This window comes from Marmota monax, unplaced genomic scaffold (genome assembly GCF_021218885.2).
Source record: "Marmota monax isolate L192 unplaced genomic scaffold, Marmota_monax_Labrador192_F-V1.1 WCK01_AAM20220418_F8-fsc00041, whole genome shotgun sequence".
In the NCBI taxonomy this organism is placed as follows: Eukaryota; Metazoa; Chordata; class Mammalia; order Rodentia; family Sciuridae; genus Marmota; species Marmota monax.
This window is the reverse complement of record NW_026695238.1, coordinates 7,032,610-7,055,176: the sequence shown is the minus strand read 5'-3', so window position 1 is coordinate 7,055,176 and position 22,567 is coordinate 7,032,610. Positions and strand designations below refer to the sequence as shown.

The window sequence follows — 22,567 nt, the reverse complement described above, 5'->3', positions numbered from 1 at the left end:
GGGTTAGGGTTGTGGCTCAGTGATAGAGCACTTGCCTCGCATGGGTGAGGCAGTATTCTGTCCATCTATAACTTATCAAGAAAGTCCATCTAGCTTCATTTAGCTTCTATGCACTCTAAATAAAAGATCTTGCTTGAGCAACTTGGTATACCCAATTGTGCCTTTCATAAATAAAATGACAAGAAAAAGAACAAGTTTCAAAGGGAAAACCAAGAAGAGACAGATATAATACCAAACCACAGATCCTGGCCAAGATACCCATTACTTTTTACATGAATTATGATGTTAAAGTTCTTACAAATCGGGAAGTAAATATCACATACATACACATTAAAGGGTAAAAAAAATGACTGGAGGAAGAGGCAACACAAAGGAAGGCACTGAGGAAAAGAAAGTGAGGTCAATTTACAAGGACAGAAATAAGTGTTTCTATTATCTTTTTGGATCAATTTATAAGGAATGTCAGTAAAGTCTTCTGTGAGCACTATGATTATATAATCCTCTAATATGTAACAAATACACAAGAAAAAAATTAAAAGTATTTCAGATATTTAGCTCAAAAAATATCTGAACCAGACGTGTGGTCTTTTCCATTTCTGATATGTTCATTTTTTGCAACTCTTTTCTATTCAGGTTCACATGCATTTTTAAAGTTGCTCTGAAATCCAATCTTCCACAGTTCTTCATTTCAACAAAACATTATTGCTACTGGGACAGTGAGAATCAGGTGATACACACACACACACACACACACATACACACACACACCTGCCAAGATGTTTATCTTGCTATATAGTTTTATAAAACATAGAGCTTGGAAGAATAGGCAAATAGTCATGAAAAGGCTCACCAAGCCTCAAAATCATAGCAGAATTTGCTCTGTGCCTTTGTTTCTCAGTTGGTGCAAAACAAAGCTATGAAATTCACAAATGGGAATATAGCTCAGTGGTAGAGTGCCAGCCTCACATGCATGAGACCCTGGGTTGGATTCCTACCATCGCAAAAAAAATAAATAAATAAAATAAAATCATTATTTTGAAATAAGGTTTGTAAGGGTATGGTATACAATATTTATAGCTTTGCTTTACCATATCAGATACATCCCAGCTTAAACAAGCCCTAAAAGTGTTGTCTCCCAAAGCCTTCAAGTATGGTAATCATTTTAATGAAAATACTTCATCAAAAGTATATCTTCTAACCCTCCTGCTGAGCTATCTTTGTTTTGATCGGTGGCAGGGTGGCAGGGTAGCAGGCACGATGGACAGAAGTCAGGATACTTAATACCCTGTCATGACAAAGGCTGTTACAACCACAATACAATGGGTTTAACGAGAAACCATGGGCCAGGGAAGCCCAGAATGTTTAACATGCAGCTGAGATACCCACCTCCTCTCCTGTGTGCCACAAGGCAACACAGGGCCAAGAGAAATGCAAGGCTTAGCTAACTGGTGGCCAAGCACACTTTCTTCTCCAGGAAGACCAAAAGAAAATATCTGCTTCATTTATTACACACAAAACCTAAAAATTAATTCAATTTCCCAATGAACTTGATTTCAGACAAGAAAAATATTCCATTTTTTTTAGTCAGTCTATATACAACCTTTTGAAGAGTTTGAGGCAAATACTAACAATAGGTGAATCTTCTTGACATAAGGAAACTTAAAAACTTCCTATACTGAATAGAGCCTCATAATATTGTACTACAGACAGAAAAGACTGCTGATTAAAAACAGTATGTCTCGCTGTCTAACCTTTTTTATTTTAGTACAAAAACTTCCTGCTTTGTGGAATCTATGCATACAGCAGGGTCAAATTACCTAACCCATCTCTGCCTCAATGCTATAATCTGAAGAGACATTAATATTAATTCTTAGGGTCATTTAAACTCTAGAAAGTTGATGAATGTAAAGATCTCAAAACAGCTTGGCTCACAAAAAATAACAACAAATGTGATGATCATTATCTCCATATTAAAGATAAAAGAACTGAGGCAAATTTGACTTTTCCAAAGTCACAGACCAGTAAGAGGCAAAGATAAAATTCAAATCTACAGTCTGCATCTGGAGTCCAGGCTTTCCCCCCGCCCCCTGGGAATTGAACCCAGGGGCACCACTATGCTACATCCCCAGCCCGTTTGGGGGGTTTTGTTTTTGTTTTTAATTTTGTGAGAGGGTCTTGAGTTTCCAAGGCCAGCTTGGAACTTGCAATCCTCTTGCTTTGGCTTCCTGGTCACTGGGATTACAGGCAGGATTCCAGGCTCTTAATAACTATGTTTCTCTAACTCTGGGGACAGCTTGTTCTGTTTCAAATCAATAATGGCAGGTTCCTCTATAGTTATAAAAAGATATTTTTTAAACCATTCAATTGCCATAATCAAAGTATTAAGACATTATGTACCCACAGCAACCCACATGAAAATCAGAAACAGAAGGTCCACACCCAAAACATGGAGGCATCTCAAGTACCCAGGTGCTTCTGGAAACCAGGGAATACAGTTTCATAGCCAAAACTACATGACATTCTATTCTAAGCCCTGTGAGATAATCAGATTCAAAAAAGCCCCAGAGCAGGGGGCATTCTAAATATCTTTCTGAAAATTGCAGAATAAATTAGGTTTATGAGGTTCAGAGAGATGAAAACATAGTCTAGTCCCCTTTCTCCTCCAACATCAGCAAATTCCAGCAGAAGAAGGCTATACTTGTCACTTGTCCCTTGCCACCACTTCTAAAGTACACTGTATTCAGAGGGAAGTCAAAAGCAATGAAATATTACCTTACCTTTTTAAAAAGTTTTCCATTTGGTTGTATTTCATCTTCCTCGTTTAATATTTCACGTGTTCCCAAGAGTCTTTTGTCCTTAAATTTGTTTTTTGCATACATAAAAATTTTATCTAGTGTATCACATCCAGGGTACAATACTGAAACCAAACCATCTAAACTATTAATAGCTCTGTATGCAGACTCAGGGTTTGAATTTACAGGTTTTGCTTTAATTTGGTTTGATTTCTCTTGTCTTGACTCAGATAAAAAATAAAATGGAATATATGTTATAATAGTATAAAGTAATATTATAAAATGTATGAAATACAAAAGAATGGGATTGATAGTCTGTTTTAGCTTCATGGTAGATGATTTTGAAGACACGTGGTTATTCATAAGTGTTCAAGAAGTAGAATTAACAGGTTTCAACAAAAATCTAGAAGGAAGGAAAATACATTAGTTTGAAATTATTTTAAAATAACTTTAACGAACAGTTCTTCATATTAGTCAAGCAAACAAACTTTCCCAATCAGGCAGGAATTAATATTCTGTCCCCTACCAATATCCTGAAGCTTCTAATAGTCTCATTTGTACCAAATTCAGTAACAATGAAATTAGAGAAGTTTCCACATCACACTGTAAACTGGTGGCCTTTCCAACCTAACCCTTCCCAGTAGTTAAGTAGGGGAGCAAGCCAGAAAGGGGTGGGGGACCAAAAATTTACTCATTTCCTGTCCTTTAGCATCCCACTACATTAAAGATGGTAAATATTGTGCATAAATGCCACATTCTTCTCTTTCATGACTCAAGCAGAAGCCATTACTAAATAATCCCTGAACTCTTACCCTGTGAACACCATTCTCACTCTAGCAAGTACTGGAGTTGGCAAACATGTAAAATTCATTTTTCACAGTACTTCTAAATATCTGCCAACTGAGGCAGTAAAATGAAGCAACAAGGCGATAAACTGTGGTCATTTTATACTCTTCATTCATCAAATTTATTGAAACTTTACTGTGTTAGATACTGTTCTAGGATGTGAGCTGCTCTAGCTGCAACATCTGTCACCCTACTGATCACCAGGTTGATTCAGCTCATCTGGCTGATTAGGTGGGTATCCCTTCCCTCCTCACTGCTCCACCTGTGTCCCTCCTGAAGCTGCACGCTCAGTCAAAGAGGATGAAGAGGACAAACTTCCCCAATGAAGGAGGGCTGTTCTTCAATCAAGGGTACAGGAGGAGCTGTGCTTCCCTGATAGAACCTCCAAACAGGCTCTCAAGACACTATTCTAAATATGGGTTATACAATGGTGAACAAAACAGACAAAGTCCCTGCTCTTAAGAGACCCACACTTTTACTGGGAGAGGTAGACAAGCAAATGCATACATGTGTATGTACACATGCCCAATGGTATTAAATGCTATTAGGAAAAAATAAACCCAAGTAAGTGAAAGATAAAATGATGGCGACAATGTTGGAAAGGTAATTTGTATGGAAACTTAGGGAAAGCTTCCCTGGCTCTAAACAGAGACTCAGAAGGAAAAGAGTGTTCCATGTGCCTATGTGGAGATAAAGAGTGCCCAAGGCAGAGGAAATACCATTGTGTGGTACATGGGGAATAATGTCATTCTTGAAAAAAACTGAAGCAAACTACTAACTCGTTGTCTGCCCTGATCCAAATTCTGGACTATGAGTTCACCTCAGCAACACGTTACAAAAATTCTATTCCAGCAAAGTGTAGTCAAGAGATCTGAGGAATCCCTTCTTTAACCCAATCTCCACTTATAAGACAAGAGTTCTATCCCAGGTGCAGCAGGACAAGAACGGTGAGTACAGATTATTATTTTTTAAGTGCATCATGGAGATATATATATATATATATAACCAGTAGGGTTCATTTTAACATATGAATCAATACACATAACATAGTTCTGTCCATTTCAGTCCTTAGTACTACCCCATTTCCTCCCATCTTCCCTCCCTCTGATCCCCTTCCTCTATTCTATTTATTTTTAATGGATGCAGTTATATATAAAATTGAAATGCATTGTGGTATATTCATACATGCACCTAGCTTAGTTTGATCAACTTCATTCCCCAGTTCTTCCCCTCCTTCTTCCCCCTCCCTCCTTCTTGGTTCCCTTCTTCTACTCTACTGATCTCCCTTCTATTTTCACAAGATCCATTTTGTTCCTTACTTTCTAACTTCCACACATGAAGAAATTATATTTGACTCTCTGAGTCTGGCTTATTTCACTTAGCATGATGCACTCCAGTTCTAACCATTTAACAGTAAATAAAAATTTCATTGTTCTTTATGGATGAGCAAACTCCATTGTGTATATATACCATATTTTCTTTATCCATTCATCTACTGATGCACACCTAGGCTGGTTCCTTAATTTGGCTATCGTTGACTGTGTTGCTACAAACAATGACATGCATGTATTACAACAGTGTGCTGATTTTAGTTCTTTAGGATAAATACCACGGAGTGGAATAGCTGGGTAATATGGTGGTTCTGTTCCTAATCTTTTGAAGGATCCCTATACTGCTTTCCGAAATGATTTTAGTTCGCTTTTAAGGCAGAGGTTCCAGGCAGGTAGAGAAACTCCAAACTGACATCAGTACCTAAATCCATGGCCTAGCATACCACTCATAAGCAGAGAAGAAAAACCAAGCCACTGCCCCAGCCTCCATATCAATGGCATAAAGGTTCTGCACAGGCCAGAGACACAGGCAGCAAGAACAGAAAACTCCTTAGTAATTTCTAAGATTGACTTTATGTGGAACAGAAAATGGAGTAGTTCATGTCTGATGGCACTGTCAAAAATTACAAAGACTTTGGTGGTGAGCAATTAACACGAAGTTGATGGCAACATGAAAGCATTTAAGTAAAAGAATAAGCCAATCAAATTTTTAACAGAAAACCAGGAAGAACCCTCTAAGGTTCCTGAAAAACCCAAAAGACCAGCCTCTGGTACAACCCCTATGAAAAGGCATGTATTTTAAGGAGCTATTTATGGCCCAGAGCTCTGTCCAAAATGATTTTTTTTTTAATTACCCAACAATTAATTAGTAAAGAATAACTGCTGGCTGTGATACCAACAGAGACAGAATACTTACAAACTTAACAAGGAAAGCAGAGAAAGAGACAGTTAAAGTGAACTCTGCTAAAACTGCTGTCACCACTTGAGAAGGGAAGACTGTGTGCGGGCCCAAGAATGTGCCCTCAGAGGAGCAGTATCAGTATACTATGCAAGAAAGAAAAAGCTCAGTGAACTACTTTAACCAAGTCACTAAGCAAACAAACACCACAATAGCAAGAAGTCCTGGAAGAAAAGGGAGATCACTAATCAGAGTTGTTATACAATACTATCTAAAATGTCCAGTTTACAACACAAAATTATGAGGCATGCAAACAAATAGCAAATATGACACATATAAAATGGAAGCAAGCAGGCAGAAGTTGTCCCTGAGAAGACCCAGATGTCAGACTTAATTTAAAAGAGATCAAAGCATGAATACGTTCAAGGAAATAAAGAAAACTATGCTTTAAAAATTAAAAATCCAATTCTCTTACAAGATAAGAAACACCTCCAAATTTGCTCATGCACAACTGGGGAGAAGCTAGGACTCCAAATGGGGCCCAGGTTCTGTTCACCCTCCCAGGCTGTTTTCTTAGACAACATATTGTATAATATTTTGAAGACCAGTCCAAAGAATATGGATCATTGCCATAAAGGTCATGGAGAGACAATGAAGGTCTCCATTCAGGAAAATGGCACATAAAACAAATGGTCTTGCTATTTTGAGGACATCAGAGTAACAACAACAAAAAAAAAATGTACACTAATAACCAGGAGAATGATATTATTTAAGTACTCTGAAATTTATTTTCTGTATTTTTATTGGTGCATCATAATTATACCTAATGGGGGGATTTGTTGTTACATATTCATACATACACAAAAATTTGGCCAATATTATTCCCCAGTATTTCCCCGTTCCTTCCCTTCCACCCTTCCCCTAGTCCCTTTCTTCTACTCTATTGATCTCCCTTTGACTTTCATGAGATTCCACCACCACCACCTTTCTTGTCCTCTATCCTCTCTAGCTTCCACATGAGAATAAAACATATGACCTTTGACGTTCTGACTTATTGCACTTAAAATAATATTCTCAAGCTCCATCCATTTTCCTGCAAATGACCTAATTTCATTCTTCTTTGTGGCTGAATAAAATTCCATTTTATATTACACACCACATTTTCTTTATCCATTCATCCATTGATGAGCACCTAGTCTGGTTACATAGTTTGGCTGTTGTGAATTGTGCTACTATAAACATGGGAACATATGTATCACTGTAGTATGATGACTTCAATTCTTCAGGATAAATACTGAGGACTGGTACAGCTGGATCATATGTAGTTCCATTCCTAGTCTTTTGAGGAACCTACATACTCATTTCCTTAGTAGATGTACTAATTTTATCCTACCAACAAATGTTCCTTTTTCTCCACATCATTTCCAACATTTATATTTTTTATATTCTTAATGGCAGCCATTCTAACTGGAATAAGATGAAATCTCAGTGTAATTTTGATTTGAAGTTCCCTAATTGTTAAAGATGTTGAACTTTTTGTCTATGTTTGTTGATCACTTGTATTTCTTCTTTGAGAAAGAAATACAAATCAGTTTAGTTCATTTGCCCATTTATTACTTAGGTTGTCTGTTTGGGATTTTGTTTTGTTTTTTGAGTTCTTTATATGCCCTAGATATCAATCCTGTCAGAAGAGTAGCTGACAAATATTTTCTCCCATTCTTAGCTGTTTCCTTTGTTGTATAGAAGCTTTTCAATTTGATGTCATCCTACTTATTAATTCTGGGCATTATTTCCTGAGCTTTAGATGTTGCCTGTGCCTATATATTGGGAGTGCTAACCCTACATTTTCTTTAGGAATTGCATAGTTTCTCTCTAATTCCTAGGTTTTTGATCCATTTTTTTTAGTTGATTTTTGTGCAAGGTAAGAGATAAGGATCTAGTCTCATCATTGTACATGTTTTCCCAACGTCATTTATTTAAAAGTTTGTCTTTTCTCCAATGTATGTTTTGGGCACCTCTGTCAAGGATCAGATGACTACGTGTGTGGGTTTGTCTCTGCCTTCTGTTGTGTAGCTTGGTCTATGTGTCTATTTTATGTTACTATAGCTCCATAGTATATAATTTGAAGTCAGGTATTATGATGCTTTGAGCATTGCTTTTTTGGCTTAGAACTGCTTTGGCTATTCAGGGTCTTTTATTCTTCCAAATTAATTTAGGACTGTTTTTTCCAGTTCTGTGAAGAATGTCATTGGCATTGTGATGAGGACTGCACTGAATCGGTATATTGCTTTTGTAATATGGTCACTTTAATTATATTAATTCTTCCCATTTACAAACATGGGAGGTCTTTCTATCTTATTATATCTTCAATTTTTTTCTTCAGCATTTTGGTTTTCATCATAAAGGACTTTCACCTCCTTGGTTAGATTTATTTCCAGGTTTGCTTGATTTCTGTTTGGATTTTTTGAGGTTATTTTGAGTGGGATTATTTTTCTGATTTCTTTCTCAGCAGACTGTTGGTATATAAAAAAAACTATTGATTTTTGTAGGTTTGTATGTATATTAAGCTATTTTGCTTAATTTGTTAGCTACAGCAATCTCCTAGTAGAACTTTTTTTTTGACCTTCTAAATATAGAACTATATCATCTGCAAACGCAGTAATTTAAATTCTTCCTTTTCTATTTATCCCTTTATTTCCTTGTTTTGCCTAATTACTCTGGCTAGAATTTCTAGTACTATATTGAATAAGAGTGGTGAGAGTGGACATCCTTTTCTTGTTCCAGATTTTAAAGCAAATGCTTTCCGTTTTCCCCCATTCACTATGACCTGACTTTGTTGTATACAGCCTTTATGATGTTAAGTTCCTTTGATGCCTAATTTCTTCAGTGCATTTTCATGAATGGGTGCTGAATTTTGTCAAAGGCTACTGAGATGACTAAGTGATTTTTGTCCATGATTCTATTTATGTGGTGAATTACATTTATTGACTTGCATATATTAAGCCATCAATGCAACCTTGGAATAAAAGCTACTTGGTTATGATGTACAATCTTCTTAGTATGTTATTGAATATAATTTGCTAGTATTTTATTAAGGATTTTTTATTTATTAAGGATTTTTCATTAGGCATACTGGTCTTTAGTTTTCTTTCCTTGATGTATCCTTATCTGAATTGGGTATTAGGGTGATACTGGCCTCACAAAATGAATCTGGAAGTGTCCTATCCCTTTTTATTTAATGGAATTATTTGAGGAGCACTGGCATTAGTTCTTCTTTAAATGTCTGGTAGAATTCACCTGAGAATTCATCGGTCCTGGACTTTTCTTTGTTGGAAGGCTTTTATTATTGCTTCTACCTCACTGCAAGTCATTGGGCTGTTTAGGCTTTCTCTGTCCTCTTGATTCAACTGTGGCAGGTCATGCGTCTAGAAATGTATCCAATTCTTCTAGTGGAGTGTAGGTTTCCAAAATAGTCCCTAATCATCCTCTGGATTTCTCTGATGTCTGTGGTGATTTCTCCTCTTTCATTTATTTTTTTAATATTTATTTTATAGTTGTAGTTGGACACATAACTTTATTTTATTTATTTATATATGGTGCTGAGGATCAAACTCAGGGCCTTGCACATTCGAGGCTAGCACTCCACCACTGAGCCATAACCCCAGCCCCTCCTCTTTCATTTCTAATTTCATTAATTTGGGTCTTCTTTTTCTTTTGGTTAGTTTAGCTAAGGACTTATCAATCTCGTTTATCTTTCTGTTTTCTGAAATTTAACTTTGCAAGTTTGCATTTTGAACTTAAAATATCATGATTTAACTTAAAAACTATTCATAAAATCATAAGAAATCCACTAAAAAGCAATTCAAATATAGGATTCAGCAAGATTGTAGGGATACAAGATTGTGTTATTATGAAAGAATGATATAGATAGTGCATATTTGGTCTTTATTCCTGGTTCCTGGCACAGAAGTCCTAAAATCCTTGGAGTTTCTGAGTGATAAGGGAGGGATAAGGGTCTTTTATTATTCCATAACACACTCTTTACCTCAAATTTTATTAATGAAGTGACTGTTGGAGGATGGGGGCTAGTTACCACAAGGGGCTAGTTGCTAGTAGCTACATGACTAGAACTGGAGCTTTCAACCCTATCTCTTACCTATGGGGAATAATGACGGGCTGGAGATTGAGCTAATACCAATGTCCAATGATTTCATCAATTATGTAACAGAATCTGTAAAAATCCTAAACAATGTGCTATAGAGTGGCACACCGCAGTTCCACATGTACTAAAGCCCTGCACTCCAGAGACCCTTCGAGACTTCAACCTATGTACTTGGTCATGTGGCTTCATCTGTATCCTTTATTATATTCTTTATAATAAACTGGCAATTGGAAATAAAGTGTTTCCTTGAGTATATTACAGCAAATTATCAAACTTGACAAGAAGGCTAGCTCCCAATTTTTGTAGCCACATCAGACAGCAGTGTGGGTGACCTGGGGACCCACTACTTGTAATTAGTGTCTGAAGGACAAGGACAATCTTGTCAGAATGAGTCCTTAATCTATGAAACATGTGCTAACTCTGGGTAGTTGTCAGAACTAAAGTAAAATGTACCCAATTGGTATCCAGAGAACTGGAGAAGTGTTTGATGTAGAAAATCCATACATTTGGTGTCAGAAATGTTCTGACAAGAGATAAGAGACATCCTTTTACCTTTAAGGATGCATAAGCTAAGAACTGATAAACAACGCTAAAATAAAAGCAAAGATAGTTTTACTTGGTACAAAACAAATTTGCCAATCAAGAAACACAGGCTCAGAACAAGCATCCACCAAAGAAAGTGAACTTGGTCTTTTTTAACCATAAGTGGATCCATGCAGCTTGGCATCATTCTTTGGGGGAGGTAAGCAGGACTGAGATAAGTTGGAAACTGATGCAAATTAGTGGTGGTAAAAATGTTTAAGTCCACTGAAAATGCCAGGTCAGGAGGCAAAACTGAACTCTGTTATTTCTCCATTCTTGCAAGATATTAGGTTTGGGAAAATAGCTCCCTCTGGTGGAATCAATTTCTAACATGATATCTGTGTGGTCATCTACCTCTTTTCAGCAAATCTCTGGCTCAGAAAAGGATTTCTCCTCTCCTATTGTAGTTTCTACAATCTCCTCTGTGTATAGTGGGGCCTGGGCGGTGGCGGGGGAGTGGTATTAGGAATTGAACCCTGGGCATTCTGCCACTAAACTATATCCCTAGCCCTTCATATCTTTTATTTTGAGACAGGGTCTCACCAAGTTGCCAAAGCTGACCTAAAACTTGCAATTCTTCTGCCTTAGCCTCCAGAGTAACTGGGATTACTCGTGTGCACCACAGCACCCAGCTTCCATTTTGATTTTTATATTCTACTATCAGATAAATATAGAAAAGTCAATTTATGTTTATATACTAGCAATGACAAATAAGAAAATGAAATTAAAGTAACAATTTATAATATCAGAAATAATACTTAAATAATAATACTTATATAATAATACTTTTAAATAATACTTAGATAATAATACTCTTAACTATATCAAGAACTATAAAATTTGTACCCTGAAAACCACAAAACATTGTTCAAGGATATTAAAGAAGATCTAAATAAATAGAAAAATATCCCCTGTTCACAGACTAGAAGATTTAATGTTAAAATGGCAATATGCCTTGGGGCTGGAGCTGTAGCTCAGTGGCAGAGTACTTGCCTAGCATGTGTGAGGCTCTGGGGTCGATCACCAACACCGCATACAAAAATAAATAATAAAAATAATAATAATAAATGGCAATATGCCTCAAATCAATATATAGACTCATTAAAATTTCAGCTTTTTTTTTCAGAAACTGGTAAATTGATCCTATACAATTCATATGGAATCTCAAATTATCTAATATAGCTAAAACAATCAAAAAAGAAGAATGAACTTGAAGGACCTATATATTTTCATTCCAAAACTTATCACAAAGCAACTGTAATCATCACAATGAGGGTATTAGGAAAAGGACAGACATACTGATCAGTGGAACAGATCTTCAAGTCCAGAAATAAACACTTATATTATGGACAACTGGATTTCATAAGGGTGACAGTATTTAGAGAAAGAACAGTCTTTTCAACAAATGACACTAAAACAAATAAATATCAACATAAGAGAATAAAGTTGGACCTCCTTCCTTATACCATATAAAAAAATTAACAATAATGGATCATAGGCATAATATAAAATAAATCATAGGTTAAAATATAAAACTTTTTGTAAGTATTAATCACTGAGCATAAATAGCACTTCAGGAAGAATGCAGTAAAAAGCACAAATAACAATTTATTAAAATCATGAAAATTAAGTGAGGACAGGGATAGGAAAAAAGGGGCTTGAACAAGTACCAGAAGCAGCATGTGTTCAGGAAGCAATATGTAAACCAGGCCCAGTACACATCTGTAATCCCAGCTACCCAGGTGAAGTAAGACGGAGGTGGAATTTTTATTTTAGAAAAATTAGGTAGAATTATAAATCTTTGGCAAATTGCACCCTATTTATTGGCTATAGAAAAATGTAAAGAACTTAGAAATCTAGTCAAGGGCAATTTTTCATATTTCTACATTTGTATTAACTCTGAAAAGTAAACAGATCTGTCAATCTTTTCTTTCTAGGTTGCCAGTCTAACTGGTTTTATCTATCCAAAGATTAAGCTAATAGACTCATATTTTTTCTAGTATTTACATAATTTTTCATCCAGATTTTTAAAAAAATTTTTTTAGTTGTTGATGGGTCATACTTTATTCATTTATTTATATGTGATGCTGAGAATCAAACCCAGTGCCTCACACATGAGGTAAGGGCTCTACCACTGAGCCACAGCCCCAGCCCTTCATCCAGATTTTTAAACAGACTTTACTTTCCTATAAAGAATGTTTTTTTCTCAAGAACCTCCTAAACTTCTCCCAGTTAACCAAAATACCACGTTCACTAAAAACTTCTCATTTACCCTTGGATATTTATAACAGCTATTCTGTCTCTCTGATCTATTTTTCTACTGCTTTGCTAATATTTTACTACTCTGAATATAGATTTACAACAGTGTCTCTCAAACATGGTCCATGTACTAACCAATTACAGTATCAGAATTACCTTAGAGGTTATTTGAAATAAGGTTTACTCAAATATGCCTCTTCCTTACCACCCCAACAGCTATAAAATGCAAACTCTAATGGCGTGCGTATCTTCAAATAGAAACCACGTGAGTTTTATGTATAATAATGCTTGGGAACTACAATTTTAAAGACCCATATTTTTCAAATTTTTCTCACAAATTCTTCTCCTCCATAAACTTTAAAGATTTAACAGTTTTGTAAGTTGAAACAATTTAAAAATCAAAAGGAAAACAAGACTCGGGGGGAAAAGTAACAATGACAAAATATGAAAAGTGTCCATAAATTTAAAAAGCAACAAGAGGAAAACTGGGCTGTAGAGAAAGAAAATGCAGATGGCTAATACTCACATGACAATGTGCTTTCTTTACTTTGTAAGCAAGTGCAAAGTGAGGAAGGGAACATGAGCAAGAAGGCTAACCAGAGATGTCTGGCACACTTCCCTCCAGAGCAAAGTACCAAAACAAGGAAAAACCAGGAACTATTCCACTGGAATGTCTGAGGCAGAGCACCTGAGTGCAATGTGGATGTGACAGAGATGTTGTAAAGCACAGAAACACAAAACAGCCTCATAAAGAAGGAAGTTAAGCACAAAGCAGCTACCATCCTGTCTGTGGAGATCAACCCTGAACCAAGAACTTGACCAAGTGGGGAATTCCCCCACACACCACAAATACCTAAGGCATTTGCTGTTGGAAAAGCCTGCAATCTTTACAAGCCTCCTAGTTACTACAGCACTGCATTGCCCTGGATAAAGGGCACAGTACATCCCCCACCCTGCCAACCCCAACCAGGATCCTGATGCATAGCTCTATCTGGAGAATCCACCCACACAGGGTCCCATGAAACAGCAGGGCAGCTGCACCCAGCAGCTTCACTGACCCAGCCTTGGGAATCTTCCAGGTACCCCACCTACCCAACCTTAACTCCAGAAAAGAGTGTGGCAGCCCACACTGGGCAGTTTGGCCCACAGAGGCCCCAGGAACAAATGGAAAGGAGAGAGAGGACAAAGGGAACTGAGATTGTTTCTAATGATGTGATTATAATGATTCATCAGAGAATTAAGTTAAGGAAGGCAAGCAAGCACACTCATCAGCCTGAGGAGACAGTTTATCAAAAGACAGAATCAATAAAATTAGATCCTGGGTCACATTAGAACCATAAGAGGTGACAGTCTGAGACCAATCCTTTAAATTCCGATTACAGAGAATGAGAGTTGGGTTCCTGTGGAGATCCAGGTTATGATCAGGAAGAAGGGGGTAACAAATGCAAAATGGAATACAAAATCACTTAAAGGCAGGCTGTCAAGGAAGTGAAGACCAGAGTATTGGAAAGATACTGAAATCATTCATCTCTAGAGTAACAGGAAGCCTACTATTCTGGTATTCAGCTATTTAAGGCTTTAGAAGGAAGAAGGAGGTATAGATGACTACATCAAGAAGGGGTAGTAAGTGGCCCAGTCTAAAGGCAAAGCTTGGAAGATATGGAAGTATTGTTTCAGTGACCAAAAAAGGAAAAAAATAAACAACTAAAAGAGGAAAACAATCTAAAGATCTACTTATCAAAGAATGACTGAGAAACTAAATGGACTGTGATGCAGCCACTTATAGAGATTTATAGGTACAATCATCCCTGTATATTAATGGGTTCTTCATCCACAGATTCAAACAACCATGGTTGAATATATTGAAACAACTTTTAATTGTGTCTAAACTGAAAAAAATTATATTTTTGTCATTATTCTCCAGTCAGTAAAGTTAAAACAACTATCTACATAGCATCACATTGTATTAGGTATTCTAAGTAATTTACAGACTATTTAAAATATATAGGAGGATGTGCACAGGTAATATACAAATAGCCCCTTCTGTAAGAAATTTAAGCATCCTCATATTTTGGTACGTACAGAGGTCTCAGAACAAATTCCCTGATGATACTGAAGGAAGAGTATACATGCATTGGCCCAGAAGGAGTCTATATCTTGCTCATTTTAGTGAAAGGGCAAGAAAAGAAAAATGCATACACAGGTACACTAGGTTATATGACTGACCATAGTGGAAAAAATAAACAACTCAAGATTTTAAAGCAATTATCTCTAAATATATAAATGCGGGTCAAAGTATATTAATCTTGCATCACGAAAAATATAATAACTCCCTTCTTTACTATTCTCAGAATTGCTCATTAAAATAACAAGAAGAGTCAAGTTTAACAGCATTAAAAGAAAATGACCTATTATTATTCATAAAATGATAGATGAGCAAACACCAATTCTTAAAATGTGAAACTGTGTGATAATGGATAGCTAGGTTCAAACACTTCAAATGTGTTTTTAAAATGTCCTATGTAAATGATCAGCTGCATTATGTCAAGAGTTTACATCTTGTATCACTTTAATTAGTAATTGTCTAAAATCTTAATAATCAAATAGTAAGGAAGATCTTTCTCTGTGTGACCTCTATTATTTGAGATACAAGAGTCTTGGAAGGAATGAAGAATACAAAAGCCTTCGAAAAAATGAAGGAGCAGAAGGATTTTCTGTCATTGACAGAAAAGTGAGGACAAATCTTTGGATTATGGAAACAACTATACATAAAATAAGGAAGATTAACGTCCACCCACAAAATTGCTCTCAAATGATACATTTTCAGAGTGTATAAAAATGATGTTAAGTAAAGTTTTACGCTAAACGGTTACTAAAGAGTACTAATAGTATCACAGTCCCACCACCTGCTCATTTTTTAAAAGAAAAAAATTTGCTGTAATTTCTTATCTGAAAACAGAGATGGCATGTTTTAGTAACAGAAAAATGGTGACTAGGAATCACATTTATATGTATATCAAATGGTTCTACTTACTAAGATCTGTTTGCAGCTAAAGGGAGACATTTCAAGATCATTGTAAGCTTGAAAGATGCAGCACAATACCTCAATCCAAACTTGGTAGATCTGTGAAATTATTCTCTACAAAGTTGGTGAACTGAGCAAAGAAAGAGGAGTCACCCTCAGAATTGAAGACATTTGCAGTATCCACAGGATAGAAATAAAAGTCATTAAATTCATTCTATAGCAAAAGGGTCTTCTGGGTCCCTATAAATGCAACCAACAACTCTTATTTGCTATCTGGAAAGTTTCTTTAGAGTAGCACCATAGTTCTAGTGAAAATATTCACTTATCTATCCCTAAAGTCTAAAAGCATGATAAAAACATATATTTGATTTAGGAGAATGGATTTAAAACATTCACTGACTGTATACCCTATATTGGCCTGTTTTCCATTACTATTAGAAACACCTGAGATAAATCAGTTTATGAAGAGGAAAAGTTTCTTTTGGATCACTGTTTTGAAGGTTAGGTCTATAACTGACTAGCCCCATTGCTCTGGGCCTGTGGTGGCACAGTCCAAAATGGTGGGAGCATATGGCAGAGAAGAAGGTCCACTCAGTTCAAAGTCAGATGGAAGGAGGAAGAAGTCTAGGGTCTCAAAATTCCCTTTGAAGGAAGGCCCCCACTGACTTCAAATCTCCCTGTAGGTCTCACCTCCCAAAAGAGCCATGAGCAGGGAACAAACTTTAGCACATGGGCCTTTGAGGAAACATTTAAGATCAAAACCATAGCACTCTGGTGTACCCAGCACCACCACAAGAAAGAAAAACCCAACCAGACAGAACACATGCATGGATACATACATGCAAAAATATCACACACATCTTAGCTCTGCCACCAGTACCTTGATCAGGACAATAAATCTTAATTTGCTTGCCATTAATAGTGATGGGATTTAAGATTCAACTATCACAGATCAATTTTAATAATATATTCTATTGATGTCTAAAGCTCCCCAAAATCAATTATTGATAGCCACCAAATAATGAAGATATAAGTGACCTAAATATTTCCCTTTTTGGAAGGTGAGGGTGAGAGGGTTGGGAAAGAGTTCCATTGGATTTATTTTCACATTGCCCATTAAAAAAAAAAAAAGTCTAAGATCCTTTTCAAGACTTCTTACCTTCTCCAATCAAACCAGATTATCTCCATGATGAGTTAGTAAATAGGTACAAGAAAGAAGAAAGATTTTAATTCCTTTTCATTTTTGAATCACATGAATGGACTATCTTAACAACAACAAATGCTTTTCTAACATGCAGTCTAAAGATAATATGCCAAGCCACAAGAACTGCTGGTTTGAAGGAGTGATCCAACAAAGAACGGATGGGCTCAGGCCTGGGTTAAGTTTACAGTCAAGTAAAGGAGAACTGTTTGTTTCAAACTACAACCCCCACGTACCACTGAAGACACACCAGTTTTACTGAACTGGGTAAAATCTAATTTTATACATTCATCCTGACTTCTCTGTCCACACAGCTAAAAGCCCAAGAGCCAAGTATCCTAGAAAAGGAACCTACCAGAGGGTGTTCCTTCAAGCAGATAAATGTGTGAAGCCCAAGGTCCACAAACAAAAGCAGTTAAGTGAACTTTTTACACACAGGAATGTCCCTTCATTCCTACTATGGTTGCCATGTTTATCAAATGTGAACTAACATTTAACTTGTCTTGTATTTTATACGGCAACTCTATGCCAATTTCCAATCTACCATATGTTAAAATTAATTAAGATGAGCAACTACCCTAATTTGCCAGAGCAGCAGGGTTTCCCAAAACACAGAACTTTCAATACTAAAAACCAAGGAAGTCGAAGGCAAGCCAGGATATGCTGGTCATCATAACTTACCCAATACACAAAACTAAAGTATGAATAAGATGTGAAATGCAGTAGATGCAAAGGGATTTTAAAAACTAGTTATCAATATAGAAGGTACAGATACAAAGTTCAGTCGGTGTCATTCAGAGTTTCAAAGCAGACAGTACCTGTTGTATTTACATACTCTATAGGATTCACTGGCAGTGCTATTACTTGCAACTCTAGTTTGATTACATACAATGTTTAAAATGGACTCATTCCTTTTAGAACTATGGCAATACGCTCTGGGTTTGATGCCAGCTTTTAATTTAATAATTATGTGACATGGGGCAAGTCCCTTCACACCCTCATGCTTTAGGACCAACTATAAAACCAGCACGATGACAATGCCCCACAAAACTCCTATTAGTAACAAGTAGGTGAAAGTCCTCTAATAGAGAGAGTACAAAACTTAACAAAAGTGTTGACAGTACTTTAAGTGCTGTTGATCATACAACCATGTATATACCACTATTCTTTTGTCTGGATTAAATAAACACTGAAGTCAATTCAACTTAAAAAGTATACCTAGGCTACTACATTTAAGGTTTTAAGGTTGGTTGGAAGAGGATAAAATCATGTCTATCCATTAAGTCCCTTATAAAACATAAAATAATAACAAGCAAAAGTAAGAATGATACTTAACACATCTTATATTGAAATTGGTAGTATTCCACTTGGCATCTCTGGCTAGCTAGTCAGTTTTGGGGATCTCGCTCCATGAGCTTCAGCGAGTTGATTACAAAATTCATTTTTGTTTAAGATGTCATCACATGCTAAGAATATTTTCCTGTTTTGGGTACTTTGTGCTAAAATTTAAACATTTGGATTTTATAACATAGAACTACTGAATTCCACTTTCTGGATCCCACTCTAGTCCCAAAGGTAAAGAATACTTTTGGATAACACTCAAAACTGTTTAACCAACCATCATATATTTAAAAGAGATGTTCCTTAACAAACTTCCCTAACAAGATACAGCAGAAGTGACTCTGTACTTCAAAAGTGCTCTGTAGTCCACTCAGCCATCTCAGTTGCCATGAAGTGTGCTGCTAACCACCTCCAGTCCCAGCACCCAAACACTTATCCTCCAATCAGTTCTGGGTTCTGAATCATTTTGCTTCAACTTGCTCACCTACAGGAAAGCCTACTCCTGTTTTCCTTTCTACTTACTTTCCCAAGCAGTATTCACCTATTATATCTAAAAAGAAGTGACATGAAGGTTTCTCCATTCAGAAGTATAACTTTTTATATTAGAATTTTGTTCAAATTTGACACATTGAAGGGGAGTGGGGAGGGATGACAAGACATGTAAAGCTGTAGGGCATGATGTAACACGTGGGGCATGTTGCATCAGAAAAGAGGAAACCTAACTTGCTACCCACATCCCGGTCCTGGGGCCACAAGTGGCTGAGATAGCGCCTAGCAATCAGCCAGAAGGCGTTGCCTGGGTTGTGAGGAAAAATCTGAGGACCTCTAGGATAGGCTCAGAACCCTTCCAACCTTGTGGACAGCTCCTGTCACCCATTACTGCCTGTAGGATGGGTGTACACGTGAACTCTCCCCACCCTGCTGACCTTTATCCTGATTTATCCTGTATAATATATTAGCTGTGTGTGTTTTCTCAATAAACGAGATCCTGCTTTGACTGGTCTCCCTGACATGTCTGATTGTCCTCCAGCGGGGGAGTGCTAGGTGTGGGCGGTCAGTTGGCCTTTTCCTTTCCTGGTCCGGGCATGCTCTCCCAATCTCTCCCGCAGGTCAGGAGGGAATGTGTGTGTGTGGGGGGGGGGGGGGGCGGCTAAAAACCCGGACATCAAGCAATCATTGCATTATCCAAATGGTGGAGTAGAGAAACTAGACTCTAGTGCCCTATTCAGTAGCACGATTTTGTATATGCCAGCTAGAAAAAAATGAATACCTTAACTATATTAAGAAAATATAGAATAGGACTATTCACCCTGTTGGTACTATTCTTTATTTATTCCAATCATCCTTAGTAAAATGGTTATTGAGAGTAAGCTGTAGACATACTTACGGAGAACATAAACTATTAAAATTACATAATGACATCAATCTGGCTGGTTGATAATCTATGTCTATCAGAATCCCACTCCTTTTAATTTGGCTCGCTAAGATTTCTTGAATGTTTCCTTATCTTTTCCTTCATTCCCCTCCTGCCCAAAAAGCCCATTTACCTTTATTTTGGGCAAATCAGCTAAAAAACAAACTGAATAAAAGGCAAATAACATATAGCATAACTGGAATTTATAAAAATATTGGAGAAATATAGCTTAACTATGGAATGAATTACCTGCATCACGACTAACATAATTTCACTTTTATACGTACTACTTAAAGGTTAAATAGTTAGGAAAAAAGTTCAAACATGCAACTATTTCCTTTGGTCAAGTCTTACTATTTTGTTTTTTCCTTTTTAATGCTTAACAGTGCTTTATTTTCTCATAAATCTTCAATTGTTTTACCTCTAATAAAGCTTTTCCTAAGTCTTATTACTATTTTTTTTATTATTTTTTAGTTGTAGTTGGACACAATACCTTTATTACCCTTATTTATTTTTAGATGGTACTAAGATCAAACCTAGGGTCACAACCCCAACCCATCCTAAGTCTTATTACTTTATTCATACAATGTTATCTACTTTTATGTTAGAGTCTGTAAACAAGTCAGGATGGCGCCTGGCAAATGTTAGAGTCTATAAACAAGTCAGGATGGCGCCTGGCATTTTGCCAGAGGGAGTGGTTTGAAAAGTAACGCCAGCGAGCCATTAAGTGTGGAGATTTCTTATTGGTTGACTGCTGTATCTAGTTTATGCTAATTAAGATAAGCTGTGTGGAATGTATAAATACCTCTGTTGTCCTACAATAAAAGGCTCCCACTCCTGCTGTATCAATCTACACAAGTTGCTCATCACCCCCCGGTTATTTTGCTGCAACTTTTTTCCTGATAATCCTTCTTCTTCTGAACTTTCTTTTTCTTTCTGACTAGAGTTCCTGGGCTTTCATCAACACATGCCCTAACTATTTTTGGTTTCACTGAGGTGCCTCTTTCCCTTATCAATTTACTTAACACCCCTTCCATATTTTCATCACAAAGACAATACAACATTTCAAGACAAAACAAGACACAAACATACTGTATCAATCTTCTCCATTTTCTCAAAATGGCCATTTTTCCTCTCGCCCTATCTGCCTAGGGACGAGCAGATTTGCTCCCATCCTATCTAGGGACAGGCAGCTTTTTTTTTTGTCACTTACCCCCGAGTGTCCCGGGGCTCCCCGTAACGGGCCACCATCTGCCGCAGTCTGGCTGCAGCAAAATAACCGGGGGGTGACGAGCAACTTGTGTAGATTGATACAGCAGGAGTGGGAGCCTTTTATTGTAGGACAACAGAGGTATTTATACATTCCACACAGCTTATCTTAATTAGCATAAACTAGATACAGCAGTCAACCAATAAGAAATCTCCACACTTAATGGCTTGCTGGCGTTACTTCTCAAACCACTCCCTCTGGCAAAATGCCAGGTGCCATCCTGACTTGTTTACAGACTCTAACATTTATGTTTTTCCCCTTTTTTTGGTGGTGGTGCTGGGGATTGAACCCAGGGCCCTTGCACATGCCAGGAGAGCACTCTACCAACTGAGCTATAGCCCCAGCCCATATGTTTTCCCTTTTTAATTCTTAACTGTGCTTTCTTTTCTCATAAATTTTCTATTGTTTTAACACTAATAAAGCTTTTCCTAAACAACATGTTTCAAAACAAAAGCTACTAAGATAAATAATTGTCTTCTCTCTCCTCTTTTCCATTCTCTGGTGTACCATTTTCTGGCCTCTGAAGTTTTAAGTATTCAAAATCCAGATTACATTTTTTAAAAAGATACAAGAGAAAGCAATCCCAGTTAAATTCCTATGTGGAATGTTTGGCCCAATTCTAAGAAACCTTTTCCAGATAAACCCTACTTGCTGTCATACCCATTCCTTTAACTTCTCATCACTTTCACATACAAATAAAAAGTTTCTGAACAATTTCTCTAATGCAGGGCTATACACATAGGTAACACTTTCTGATGCCAAGTGAACACAGAACATTGAATAGCAAAATAAGTTATTAAAAGCTGAAGGTCATTAAAAACGTCTACTGTACAAAATATTTAAATATGAATTATTACTATAATCATGACAGGATGATTTTTATTATCAACAGAACTGAGCATCAAGGGAAAAAACTGAGAGTAACAAACTTGCTGAGAATCCATACATAGACTTAACACATTTTACAATAGCTGTGATGAAGGTCTATAAATTTATTCATATACAATTCTATTTCTTAATGATATCTTTGAAATTCTAAAGTCATTTTTAGATAGACTATTAAAAACATGAAATGAATATAAAATTCTGTATTTAAAAATCTGCTTTCCTAGGGTGTTTAAGGAGTTTTAAATCTGACAATCTCACATAGGACATGTACAGATATAAATCAGTTTCAGTGCTGACATCATTTCTTAATTCATGGGACTTCCGAACATAGGCAGTTCCTAATTGTGAAAGGTTTGAGTTCTAGTTCCAGAATTCAAGATACTGGGTTCCCCAAGTAGTTCATGACATCCCCTTTAATTCATCACATAAATAACTTATGAAATATGACTCTGAGCTTCCTTTCCACTTTTGGTTACCTGGTCAAACCTAGGCAAAATTATGATAGGGACAAAGTTACTCTTGTCACCATATGATACCACTGTTTCCCCATGTACCATT

At 36.6% G+C, this 22,567-nt stretch overlaps 1 protein-coding gene across 3 annotated transcripts in view; it reads right to left on the bottom strand.

Moving 5' to 3' along the window:
* Acsl3 (acyl-CoA synthetase long chain family member 3) overlaps positions 1-22,567 on the bottom strand; it is a 73,263-nt gene that overhangs the window by 24,157 nt on the left and 26,539 nt on the right. For all 3 annotated transcript variants that reach the window (XM_046439875.2, XM_046439876.2, XM_046439877.2), the window contains one exon: positions 2,778-3,195. In XM_046439875.2, coding sequence (XP_046295831.1) covers positions 2,778-3,155 — 378 coding nt within the window. In that variant the 5' untranslated portion in view covers positions 3,156-3,195. The remainder of the gene's footprint in view (positions 1-2,777; positions 3,196-22,567) is intronic.